The 13,237-nt window shown below is 39.7% G+C and overlaps 1 protein-coding gene across 3 annotated transcripts in view; it reads left to right on the plus strand.

The window, feature by feature from the left end:
- The window catches only part of BTC (betacellulin), a 43,220-nt gene that overhangs the window by 17,981 nt on the left and 12,002 nt on the right, over window positions 1–13,237 (plus strand). For 2 of the 3 annotated variants that reach the window (XM_038559163.1, XM_038559162.1), the window contains 2 exons: window positions 268–423; window positions 5,661–5,759. In XM_038559163.1, coding sequence (XP_038415091.1) covers window positions 357–423; window positions 5,661–5,759 — 166 coding nt within the window. In that variant the 5' untranslated portion in view covers window positions 268–356. The remainder of the gene's footprint in view (window positions 1–267; window positions 424–5,660; window positions 5,760–13,237) is intronic. The other variant, XM_038559164.1, reaches the window with a different exon arrangement.

Consider the following 13,237-nt stretch of genomic DNA (forward strand, 5'->3'; position numbering starts at 1 on the left):
ATTTTCCACATCTAAGTACCATATTGTCTTTTATTTTCTCTAAAGTACAATCCATACTTTCTCTGATAAAGATGATTATTTTAATAACATATTTTTAAAATAAGTTCTTTTACTATATTATCTCATTTGGTTTTCATAAACCAGATTATGGGATGAGCAGGGAACCTATAATTTTATTTTTTCTTGAGGAAAAAGATCAGGATAGATTGTTAATTAGCTCAAGGTCACATAGTGAATTAATGACAAAATTCAATGATCTTTCCACAGGATAATGAAACTTTCCCTAAGAAATTTTTTGAGAGTCAAAATTTGAACCTTTGAAGCTCTGTGATTTATATTAAAGCTACACATTCAAAATGAAAGCTATATTTGGACAAAAAGCATTAAAACAGGTTGGAGAGAATTGCAATGGTTCTCAAGCAGGTCAGTTTTCCTCCCAGGTATATTTGGCAATGGTGGGAGATGTTTTTGATTATAACAACTCAGAAGTAGAAAGCAGGATGGGGGGAGGATGCTACCGGCATTTGGAGGATAAAAGCCAGGGGTAATCATCCTACGATGCACAGCCTCCCATAACAGAATTATCCAGCCCCAAATGTCAATAGTGTGAAAGTTGAGGAACCTTTGAATGTCTTACATTCATTTTAAGCCAGAACTTGGATTCCTGTGAACAATGAGATGAGATGTATACAATGTAAAATACCTTTAAAAAGCTCTTATTTTCTAAAGCCACCAAGTCTTTTATAGTTTACTTTATGAATATCTCGCATCTTCATTTCTTCTTCTCTGTACCCGGTCCCACCACCTTGGCTTAGGTGTCCGAATCACCTATACTGGTATCAAAGTAACCTTTTCAAACAAACACACAACAAACGAACAAAAAGATTATGTTGTTTTCACTTAAAGCTTTTCAATGACCCCAATTTAGGTGCCTGATCTGTCAGTAATTAGTAAATTAATATGGTCATATGTTATGTTATCTACTTGTGCCCCAGCCTGATCCCCCTCACGTTCCCCACCTACCCCCCAAACGACAAGTTGTATTACTTGTACCGTGTCCTTTTACAAGTTGTCTCTCTTTTTTTTTAGAATCCCTTGGTTAATTACAACTTTATTTGTTCCTTAATAATTAATATTTTAATAAGGTAATAAATATACACATATTTTAAAAAATCTAATAGTACTAAAAGGTTTACAACAACAAATAATAGATCTTGGCACCATGGCTTCCTTCCTCTTTACCTCCTAGAAGCAACCACTTTTAACTATTTTAAGTGTTTTCTTTTGTATTTACCTCCATCTTGCTAAATAACTTGCTTGAAATGCTATTTGTTGACTTGCCAAACTTGGATTCTACCTATTGAGTTTCTTTTCTCTCATAACTTCAGTATATTACTATAAAGGTGATACTCAAAATATTTAAGAACTGGCACAGCAAAGATACTGATAAATCACCACAGTTTCCCCACATGGCATAAGTAGGCTAATTACAGACTCTCATTTTATGATAATTTTTGATATAATAATGTGCATTATCAGTATTTACATTATTACTACCATATAAACATTGTCTACTGATGAAACAAATAATATCAATGATTATGTTATCCAGAAGTTATTGATTGATGTTTTTAAAAATCATTTCTTTCCTGTTAAAAACTCACCACAATCCTCACCTTCTCCATCAAGTCTTTGTGGCTAGGTAGAGTTGATTCTCCACCCTGGGTTACTCCTGTGTCTCCTCGGTTGTTGTCCCTACTACACCACGCCTTAAATATTTGTGTGTCTACCTTACTTACCAGAACGTGAGCTCCTTAAGATTAGTGATATTATCTGTTATCTTTGAGCCTTCAGTGTCTTGTATCACAGTACTCAATTTGTTGAATTATGGGTGGAACAAGAATGTCTCTTTTCCTGGAAGCAGCCTTCAGTATCAATACTGAATACTGAGTAAATGGTTTTGTGTGCATTTCTGTGATTTCTGAGTCAATTTGTAGAGTTCACAAACTGAAATGCTTGTCAGGTCTAGGCAGTTAAAATAATTGAGCCCAGCCAGCCTGATAGGATCTGTAGAATTAAAGGGGTCACCTGCAGCTTAGTGGTCTCCAGTTGTTTCCAGGAAGGTATTCCAGACCTGTGTTGCCAGACCTTCTGCTTTTTCAGTAGAAGCAGAAAAATCCAGGTGAAATATGAGCTGTCACGATTCAATTTTTTAAAACTGTGCAGATCAAGAAAATGGTTCTTCATCTGGATCCAGTTCGTGGCTGCCAGCTCGTGACTATAACCTGAAGACTGTGGGCGAGCAGATAGCGTGTGCTAGCCCAGGGCCTCGTGCAGGGCGCATGCTTCGCCGGAGCATGCCTCCTCCCTAGGAGTCCTGCCTAGGGCTCTTCCCAGGGCATCCTTTCACCAGCTGATGCCAGCATGTGGAGTAAGTCGTAGCAGAGAGTCTGGGCACGGGCCCCCGCCTGCTGGAAGGTTGGAGGGCCCTGGGCGGGTTTTGAAATCAGGGGTCCCTCTGTTAGGTGGAAGTGGAGAATGGTGGGTTAAATTATAAGTGATAGTAGAAATGAGTGTGCGTAGACCAACAATTATATACTAGGTCCCAAGCCATGTGCCTTTTCTTATGTTACTTAATTTTATTTTTACAAGAACTTCGAGAAGGAGATATTGTCATCCCTAGTTTGTAGATGCTGAATCTCTATAAGATTTAGAGTTTTTGTAAAAGTCCCACCATTAGAACAGATTAACTCCAGAATTAAGGGTTCCTAATTCTGCCCATAGAGAAAGCTCACGTATGAGATTTTAAGCATGAATTAAACCTATTTTATAATAATAAAATAAATTGACTGAAATTTCCCACTGAAATTTTCCATTGAAATTTTCTATCCAGTAGAAATGGATACTGGGATTTTTAAAATCTGAATGTTGTTTTGTTCTTTTATACATTGATTTATTCTTCTTTCAACATTTGTTGGATATTTATTGTATTCTGTGTTAGTTACCAGGATTACAAAGATGATTAAGTATACAATCGGTGTGCTTGGAAAGTCCTAAATGATTATATGTTTCTGGCTTGTTGAAAGTGTGAAATGAGGGTGGCAGGTATAAAAGTCCTGAAAAATCTAAAAATTTGGTGGCCAAATTGCGTGTGTGATTTATAATTGGGGAGACACTCCTTTTTTTGTTGTTGCTACAAATAAAATATGCTACTAGAAAATTAGAAAGTACAAATAAGGAAAATTAAAAAAAAAATTCTTCTGACCAATGTGAGTAACACTACTTACTTACCCACCTTTATATCTCTTTATATCTATATTTTTTTACACTTACCACAAACAGATGCAGACAAACCACAGATCACGGAACGTTATTATTCTATAGCCTATCTCTCTTGCTAAGGAATATATCAAAATGTTCTATTAATGTTTGAATTATGCCTGAATAGTATTTCATGTATTTAATCATCTGAGCCTTGTTAGATATTTAGGAATTTCCAATTATTTTTAACCCATGTTACATAGAGAATTTGTGCAGCTAAGTCTTTTTATGTAACTTGGATTATTTCCTTAGGGGAAATTACAAAAATGAAATGACTGCATTTAAGCATTTGTACATTTTTTTAGTTTTTTGTTTTTTTTTGTTTTTTTGCTTTTAGCATGTACGGCACTAAACTGTCCTCTAGTAAAGTAATGCTAATTTACCTTTCACCAGTGGATTTGAATTTATTTTTTTTAAACATTTTATTTATTTATTCATGAGAGACACAGAGAGAGAGGTAGAGACACAGGCAGAGGGAGAAGCAGGCTCCATGCAGGAAGGGATGTGCGACTTGATCCCGGGACTGGATCACAACCTGAGCCGAAGGCAGATACTGAACCACTGAGCCACCCAGGTGTGGAAATAGATTTGAATTTCTTTTTCTATTTGCTTTTTTCAATGCTAGTTATCACATTTTTTTTTTAACCTTTTCTAATTAGATAGCTAGAAAAGAGTCTCTGTATTGAAAGAATCTTTTTGGAAACTATTTTGGCCTTTGAACTTGCTAGATACTATTGTCCTCTGACACAATAGTCTCACTTTGTGTTGTTATGATTAATTGATTAGCCGATTACTTGCCTTTATAGCTTTGGAGCACTTTGAGAGTAGAATCTGTCCTATCCACCTTTGTGTTTCTGGATGTTCATGGATGTTTGTTGAACTGAGTTGAATTAAGAGAGCATGCACAGCTTAGCAACCATTGGCCAGATGGATAAGCATCAGTATACCCAGTGGGCAAGTTATTCAATTCCTGCCAGTTACATATAATGAGTAATTTAAGTGAGCATCGATTACAGGCCAGCACTGTGTTAAGTGCCTTGCATACTTACCTGATTGAATCCTCGCAGCATTGTTCTGAAGAAGAGATAATAATTATCTCCACTTTGCCAATGAGGAAATTGAGAGGTTATGAAATTTGTTCAGGTGCCTGACTGTAAAGTAGCAAAAATAGGTCATGAATTCAGGACTAGCTAGCTCCCAAGCCATGTCATCCCTCCCCATCTTCCCTCCTCTACTTCTCCTGCCATCTCCAACTTATTATTATAGACAATTATATATTATTATAGACATTATATATTATATATAGAGACATTTTCATATATATATATATATATATATATGAAAGTGGAGAGAAGAGTATAATAAACCTTCTTATAGCCACTGCTCAACGTCAACAATGAGCAGTATGTGCCCGATCTGTTTCATCTGTAAGTTTCTCTCAGCACCTCGTACCCACCTTCCCTTGTTGGATTATTGTAAAGTAAATCTCAGTTGCATTACCTTCATTAATAAGTATTTAAATTTATATATTTAAGAGATATGGACTCTTTTTTAAACTGAACCACAATATGATTATCACACTTTAAATTATCTGCAACAATTCCTTAATATTATCTAATGTCTGGTCTGGGTCAAATTTTCCAGATTAGCTCATTAGTGATTTTTTACAGTTGATTTGTTTGAATCAGGTCCACATAAGGACTACACATTGTATTCTAAACCGTCCTAACCGTAACACAGCATTCCTTTCTCCCCTATACCTTTCCATGAGGTCTGTCCTTCTCAACGACAGGAATACTTAGCTGAGGGAAGCTACAATTTTTTTTTTTTGGAAGCTACAATTTTTAAAGAATTCCCATAAATTGAATATCCAGTTCACATATCCCAAGAAGAAAGTCCAAACAATAGTTAATGCCTGAGAAATATTGAGTCTTTTTGGAATGGAGAGAGTAGGTTGCCACGTGGTCTTGTCATCCATTTTCTCTGGAAATTCATCCATTTTCTCTGGAAATTCATCAGTATTTGTACAGTGGCTGAGAACTCCATCTTTCTGCTTCTGGATGTCTCCATCACAAGCTATGGCCAAGTCTCTTCAGAGACTAAGATATATAGTTAGATGTTTGTGAAACTGGCTTGAAAATTCTGTCTTTGGCATTGAGGTTAAAAAATTAGACATGCTGGCCTGTGTACCGCCACTTCTTTGTTGTGGGAGAGTGCCTTGGCAGTGGAAGTCAGAGGTTTGTTATTTTCATAAATGGGTCATGACTTTGGTAAAGTACTTTGCATTGAGGAAATTTTCAAGTTTTCATGCTTGTTTTGGTTCTGTTTTAAACTTGAAGGTCTAGCGATCCTCCACTGTATTGTGGCAGATGGGAATTCAACCAGAGGTCCTGAAAAGGATGGCCTTCTCTGTGGAGATCCTGGGGGAAACTGCGCAGGTAATGCTTAACAAGTGATGCATTTGTATTTTATCAGCCTCATGTTCAATATTGGAAAGTGGAGTTCCCTAATTTTAACTTTTAATATTATAGTAATCATAAAGCTACGTAGTTTTTTGAGCACGTGCTGATGTACCAGGCTCTCTGCTAAGTGCTTTATGTATAGTAATGCCTTCACTCCCCACAAGGCCCCTCTGAGCTGGATAGTATTTATTTCAAGATGAAACCCAGAAAGATTAAGTAACTTGCCAGAGGTTACAGAACAGGAAAATTGCAAATCTGAGATTCACACTCAGTTCTTTCTGACTCTAGTGCTTCCATTTTTAATAAATACACTATTTTAGGTGTCACAGGCATGTGCTTCAGACTCTAGCATGAAATACCTTGGATGAGATTCATAAAAAGTTGGCATATTCTATTCAAAATATTTTTTTCTATTCCACAACTTAAAAGAAGGGACAAAGGCAGTAACTTTGACAGATTTTTACCTTAAGGATCCTTGATTCAGTATTGTCAAAGCTATTAGTCCAATGTGGGGATGAGGCTTGGTAAGGGGTCACATAATAGGTATTTTAGGTTTTGTGGGCCACGCAGCCTTTTGCAGCTACTCAAGTTGCCCATTGTACTGTGCAAGCAGCCATAGACACATTGCAAACGATGTATTTCAAGAAAAATGTATTTAGAAAAACAGGCTGTGGGCCAGCTCTGGCTCTAGGGCCATAGTTTGCTGACCCCTGGTCTAAGGTTCTGTCTACCCTTTATAGAGTGAATGGTCTGATCTTCTACAGGGATTGCTTCTGATTTAAAACAAAGCAAAACAAAACACAGGCCAATTCTAAAAGTAGGTTGGAGAGGCTTCCTATATTCCCTGGAAACTTTTTGGAGCTGAGAGGGTAGTGACCTGGTGTTAAGTACTCCTTTCCAAGCATCCTGGAGAAGTCCTAACTGAGCCAGGACCATGCTGAGCAAGTCCTCCTGATGTGAGTCATCAGTTCCAGCCCAGTCTTCCTCTTTCTTCCCTCACACTAGTGGGTGGTCTGGAAAGTGCCCACAGGGGGTGGAATCCATTGGTGTCTTAGGTCATGCTTGTGTGGGTCTTGTCACTCATGTAGAGAGAAAAACAAGGCCAATTTTATGTGCTTGTGTACTTTTCTTCAGTTGAGTTTTAAATATCTGCAATGATGGCATTTTCACATTTCCTTTGGGGGTTATCCAATGATCCAATGATTGACAGTGTTAAAAAAGCTATGTCATCATTATGCTAAATGTATTGCCTATTTTTTAAGTTTTAAAAAGAATATTTAACAAAATGTTAAGTATATAGTACAAGATTGTTAACTATATGCCAGATGTTGTATAGTAAATCTCTAAAAATTATTCATCTTGCATAATCCAAACTTCATGCCCATTAAACAACTCCTCTTGCCCTCCCACCCCCACCCCCAGCCCCGCAACCACCATTCTACTCTCAGCTTCTGTGGATTTGGGTATTTAGATACCTTTATAAGTAGAATCATGTGGTATTTTTTCTTCTATAACTGGATTACTTTGCTTAGCATAATGCTCCCAGGGTCCATCTGTGTTGTTTCAGATGGCAAGAGTGCCTGGTTTTCTTAGGCTGAATAATATTCCATTGTTTGTATAAACCACATTTTCTTCATCCATTCATGAGTTGATGGATATTTCGATTGTTTCCACATCTTAGCTATTGTGAATAGTGCTGCAATAAACATGAAAGTGTTTATTGGGAGTGCAGAATCTCTTTGAGATTCTGATTTCAATTCTTTTGGATAAATACCCAGAGGTAGGATAGCTGGATCTTATGGTAATTCTGTTCTGTTTTGTTTTTTTAAGAAAACTCTATACTATTTTTTTAGCTTGTTTAAGGTCACACAGTACATGGAGTAGCCTGAAACGAATTTGGAGAGGCTGGTTCCAGGATGTGTATTGTTAATCACCATGCTGAACTGCTAGAGTCATGAGGGAAGGTCACAATGCTGAGTATGTGAAGAAAATTCTGAAAATTAATCCTTGAAAGTAAACCCAGAAAAGACAACATGTTCTTGAAAAGGACTTAACAAGGAACAGGGCATCTTGTCTTTATTGACTGTGTGACTTTGGTCAAGTCACTTAAACTTTCGAACATCAGTTTGTCACTTGTAAAAGGAAGAAATGAATCAGATGATCTTTAGGAGTCGTCCTGATTTCTTTTTTTAAAAAAAATATTTCATTTATTTATTCATGAAAGACACAGAGACAGGCAGAAGCACAGGCAGAGGGAGAAGCAGGCTCCCCGCAGGGAGCCCGACGCAGGACTCGATCCTGGGTCTCCAGGATCACGCCCTCAGCTGAAGGCAGGCACCAAACTGCTGAGCCATGCAGGTGTCCCCATTTTAAATGACTTTATAATTTTATTTTCAAGTGGCCCCAATCTCTAAGCATTTCACTTTTAGTTTTTCCTTTTCTGTCTTGAGTAAGAAACTTACTCGTTCCTACCAATACTTCCGTGTACCTGCAGTGCAGCAGGCCCTGTTCCAGGTACCCAGGATGCATCAGTGAACAACATAGTCGAAGAGGAGGTCGAAGAGTTAGTGGGGAGAGAGAGGTGATGGGGGATGCTGAGTAGAACCTTGCCGGGGACTATAAAGCCTTCAGCTTTGAGTTTTAACAGCATCACTCTGGTGTCTGTGTGCAGAGGAGACGGTTAAGGGGACAAGTGGCAGCAGTGAGACTAGTTAGGAGTTGTTGCCATGGAGACTACTTCCAGTCTAGAGATAAATGTCAGGCTTAGACCAACGTGGTAGAGATGGAGGGATGATTCTGTGTATATTTTGACTACAACCAATAGAATGTTTTTGATGAATTGGATGTAGAGTAAAAGAGAAAGAAGTCAAAGTGACTCTAAGACATTTGGCCTGAATAACAGAAAGAATGCAGGTATCATTTACTAAGATGAGGAAAGACCAGACTTTAGGGTGGAAATCGGGTGTTCCATTTGGGTAGCGTTAATTTAAACTCTCAGTTAGACCACCAAGTGGAGATGTTAGTTGGACTGTTGGACACTGAAGGAAGAGATCTGGGATGGAAATATCAATTTGGGATTGTTACCATAAAGATGTTTAAAACCAGGAAATGTCCCAAAAGGGAGTGTCGAGAGAAGAGACGAGAAAACACGGAGTCCCAGTGCGTTGCAAAAGTTAGAGGCTGGGGAATATGAGGAAGAACAAGCAAAGGAGGCCTCGTACACACAAGAATTCCGCAGCAGGCACTCTTGAGAAACAGGAGATACAACTTTTCTTCCTGTTCATTTTTCTTTGTCTGCCCCCAGCTGTGAATAATTTTAAACATGCAAATACACTCACACACCAACACTAAATTCTTTTTTCTTCCTTTAAAGGGATAGAATGAAGGAGGGCAGCTCTAAGTGCAGGCCCACTCCTTCCACTCCGACAAGCCGAGAAGCCAGTGGCTAGCCCTCCTGGTCCAGAGCTGTGAGGGGCTGTTCTGATTAGACCTCCACATAAACATTTCCTAGGAACTCAGCGGGGTTAACAAGTACATCTGAGATCTATTTTTCTTTTCCTGGAGTCATCAGCTGTTTTACATTTCTGTAGGAAATGGCACTGGATGTAAAACAAATGGGAATCTTCAGACGAGAGGAATTTTCAAATTTTGCACTTCGTCAAGGGCAGTGTGCGTTTACATTCCCCTGTCTTAGGGTGATAGTTGGCAAGATAAGAAGGAAAATTAACTTAGAAAATACTACACTCCCTTCCTCACCTCCTGGCTCAAGAAGGCTGTAAAAGGAGGAAATCCCTATTGGGAAGTTGCCGGGAAGCCAAGGATTGGAAGATTAAAGGCTCAACCTCCTCTCCACAGGAAGAAACTTCTTTGCAAACTGCTGTGACCACTCAAGCTTTTCTGTGCCCCAGCTATTCCCTTTTTAAGATCAGATATCTATGTGGGAAGATAAATGTATAGGTATTTGTTTTACTTCCTCTCTCTCCCTGTTAAGACTTATGAGACTTTTATCTCAAAATTTAGCCCCTCCCTTTAAATCTCCTGCACAGAGATTTACCTATGTATTTAACGAGGGGATTAGGTTATCACATTGTAATGGGAATTACATAAAATATATTACCCTTTGAGTTGATTTTAGAAGAGCTGCTGGCATTGACATCATTTATAAAAACATTAAATAGGTTAGTAATGAGCACAACTGGAATAACTAAGTGAATGTTTTACAAAAAAATAAAACTAGTGTATCAATTCCGAGGAGTTTTAAACACAAAAGCATCACAAGGCCTGTTCTGGTTTGAGAATAAGAACCATGTACAAGGGATCCCTGGGTGGATCAGCGGTTTAGTGCCTGCCTTCGGCCCAGGGTGTGATCCTGGAGACCCGGGATTGAGTCCCACATCGGGCTCCCTGCATGGAGCCTGCTTCTCCCTCTGCCTGTGTCTCTGCCTCTCTCTCTCTCTCTCTCTCTCTCTCTCTGTCTCTCATGAATAAATAAATAAATTTTTTTTAAAAAATCATGTACGAGAAAGACCAGGGAACTGTACCATTTAATCAAAGCATCCATCAAACTGAGATAAAATTCCATACTTACACTAAATCATCCGAATGTGTGCTATCTTCCTCTACTTTAGTGTGATCCAAGAGAATCTATTGCATCTCAATTAACTATTTATGTGATCCGAGGAAGAGGACTACTTTTTGTCTAACTGATCAAAGAAAGATGTTCTTACTCAGAGTTAGATGTTGTCATACACCTAACTACAGTAACCCTCATAGTTTCTTATCTAATTGGCTTTAGAATCCTTGGAATATGGCATCTCAAGAGGAGACAGAGATAGGATACTTGTGGTGCCAATCCACTTAGGAGATTGTGTTGCAACCTGGCCCGCTAGTGCCCGCTAGTGGATTTAGTTTTCCAGTGCAATTCTGTGGGACTGACTCCATCCCAGAGGATGTTTTGCTTTTGGGAACGTGTTGGAAAAGAGTGAGGTGGGAGGGAAAAAAGAACAATTTAGTTCCACCACCCCCGGTATCAGGGGAATTTTCATGTGAGGTTTTCAAGACCAAGTCATTTTCTTCTCAACAAAGAAACACAATACATGGGACTAACCATTCTTTTGTCATAGAATTAACTTTTCCTTCTTGATAAATTTGTCTGGAATGGAAGGGTAGATCTTGCCATCCCCCCTGCCCTATGTCATCAGGTCTCATGGTAGGCAGAAAATGTTAGATTTCACAGTTGTTCAATTTTCAGATAATGCGACCTTGATGAGTAATAGATGAAAGCTACTGGAATAGAAGATGCATATTGAAAGGGAGTATGCGATAAGCCTTCTCATTTCCATCAGAGAGAAGAGATGATCTCATCTGTTTGGGGGGGGGGGGCAGGGAGGTAGCACAGTATGTGTGAGGTATTTTTCTCCAGTTTTTAAAGTTTCATAGAGAAATCACTGGACATTTTCTGCTTGGTGCCATAGAAGGGTTTTTAAATCCAAATAATGCTGGGAATATTTAAGATCATGTTTATTTGGCAAAGGAGGGAGCTCTGTGAATGATCCAAACAGTGCCTGGCAACCATTTCCCTGGCACGGGCCTGTGCTGCTTGGATGGGCTGAGGCCAGTCAAATCACTGCATCCAGCAGCTGCTGGGCAAGGCACTTTTTGGTATCTTGCTCTGTATGGTGTTTATTGAAAGGCCGGCTACATTTAAAGGGATACAACAACCAGAGGAATTAGTAAAGCTCAGGATACAGAGCCATACGGCTCATACCTAAAGTTGGGTATTCTCAGCATCATAGGAAGGGGCCTTTCTGGAGCACAGCAGATCTGTCACTAAGTCTTATTCCTTCTTAAATTCATCTCTGACCCCAGTTCCCCGGCCACAGGCCCATGTCACGTATGTTCGCATGGCTCAGGCAATGGCTTTCTCCTTGCCCCCAGCATCTTACTATCTGCAGATTCCCATCTAATACACTTTGATAAAATGCTAACCCAAAAAGTGTAGTTCTTACACACACCATTTAATTCTTAAGAACCTTCTGCAGCTCTCCTCTGCCTTGTATTTCAAGTATAAGCACCTCAGCCTACTGACATTTGATGCCTCTAACTTCCATTCTCAGCCTACATCCCCATGAAATCTGCCACCTACCGCCGCATGAGCAAGCTTGACCTGATCCTGAGCTTTTGCTCCTAACATCCTCTATAACTGAATAGCTTGCTTACCTCCTCCTAGAAAACAATCCATATTTTCCAGAACTTTTTCTTTGATTAGATAAGCACTCCTCGTAATGATACTAGGTCTCTCTTAGAATTGCCAAGATTTTCAAGATTCTAGTATCAACTCAGTCACTGAGGACCTGATTGTCCAGGGTCCTCAGCTAGGAACTTCTGAGTGCAGTTCTTACTTGAGCTCCAAAACAGCCCTCTAAGGTGGATGTTATCATCTTCAGTGTACAGGTGGGGAAACTGAGGCTCAGACAGCTTCGTGAGCTTGCCCAGACCCATGCAGCAAAGAAAAGGCAGAGCTGAAAATAAAATACTGACTTCCTTCGTCCTAATCTGGTCTTCTTTCTTTCCACTGTTTCCAGGGTGCCACAACTGTTTATGTGGTTACTAGGGCTGTCCTTACCGATGGGTTGCTTATTATTGCCTTTAAAATGCTCTATTGTACCCATTAAGATAGCCAAAATATGCTTTATTCTTTTGATGTTTTCCAGTGCTTACTCTAGGGCTCTGGAAATTGAAAGCACGAATGAAAGTTGATTATAAATGAATTTGCCAAAACATACAGATCTTTGTTTTTGAGACACTTCGTAGTTATTTCTGGAAAAAATCTCGGTAAGAGCCCACTGACTGGCACGCATGAGAGCAAATGCCTGGCACACACAAGCGGTCGGCATAGCTGGCAGCCAAGTCACCAACCCTAACCAGGTCGGCCAGTCCTCGGCAACCTTCTGCTACCCCCTGAAACTTCATGACCTGCACCGCAGGGATTTTCTGTGTATGGATCATCCAAAGTCCTTGGCAATCCCCCTCTCTGGCAGCGCTGGGCAATCGTCTGTACTCGTTTTATAATATTAATTAAGAAGTGTTAGTAGTCGTTACTATTAATGTCACTGGGATGGCCGATGCATACCAGGCCCGTGTGAAATGCCCCTCGGAAGTGAACATCGCGGGCTGTCTGAGGGTGTGAGCCCTTGGTCACGACTGTGGAAAAGTCCAACCCTGGGTTGGAGCTGGCTCGCTAGCTGTTGTCTCGGGGCGTGGGCACAGCTGATGCAGATCCACACGGGAAACAGCCCGTTGGCATCTGCGTGCTGTTTCTCTTTGCCTTCTGCATGCGAGCAAGGGAGAGACCGTGCATGCTACTGTTCAGTTTCAAAGTTAGGCAATGAAAACTCTAAAGGTAAGACACGGAAGTCAGAACAGGATCGGAATCCTGGATATGAAGCTTCCTG

Source organism: Canis lupus, chromosome 15, assembly GCF_011100685.1.
Source record: "Canis lupus familiaris isolate Mischka breed German Shepherd chromosome 15, alternate assembly UU_Cfam_GSD_1.0, whole genome shotgun sequence".
NCBI lineage: Eukaryota > Metazoa > Chordata > Mammalia > Carnivora > Canidae > Canis > Canis lupus.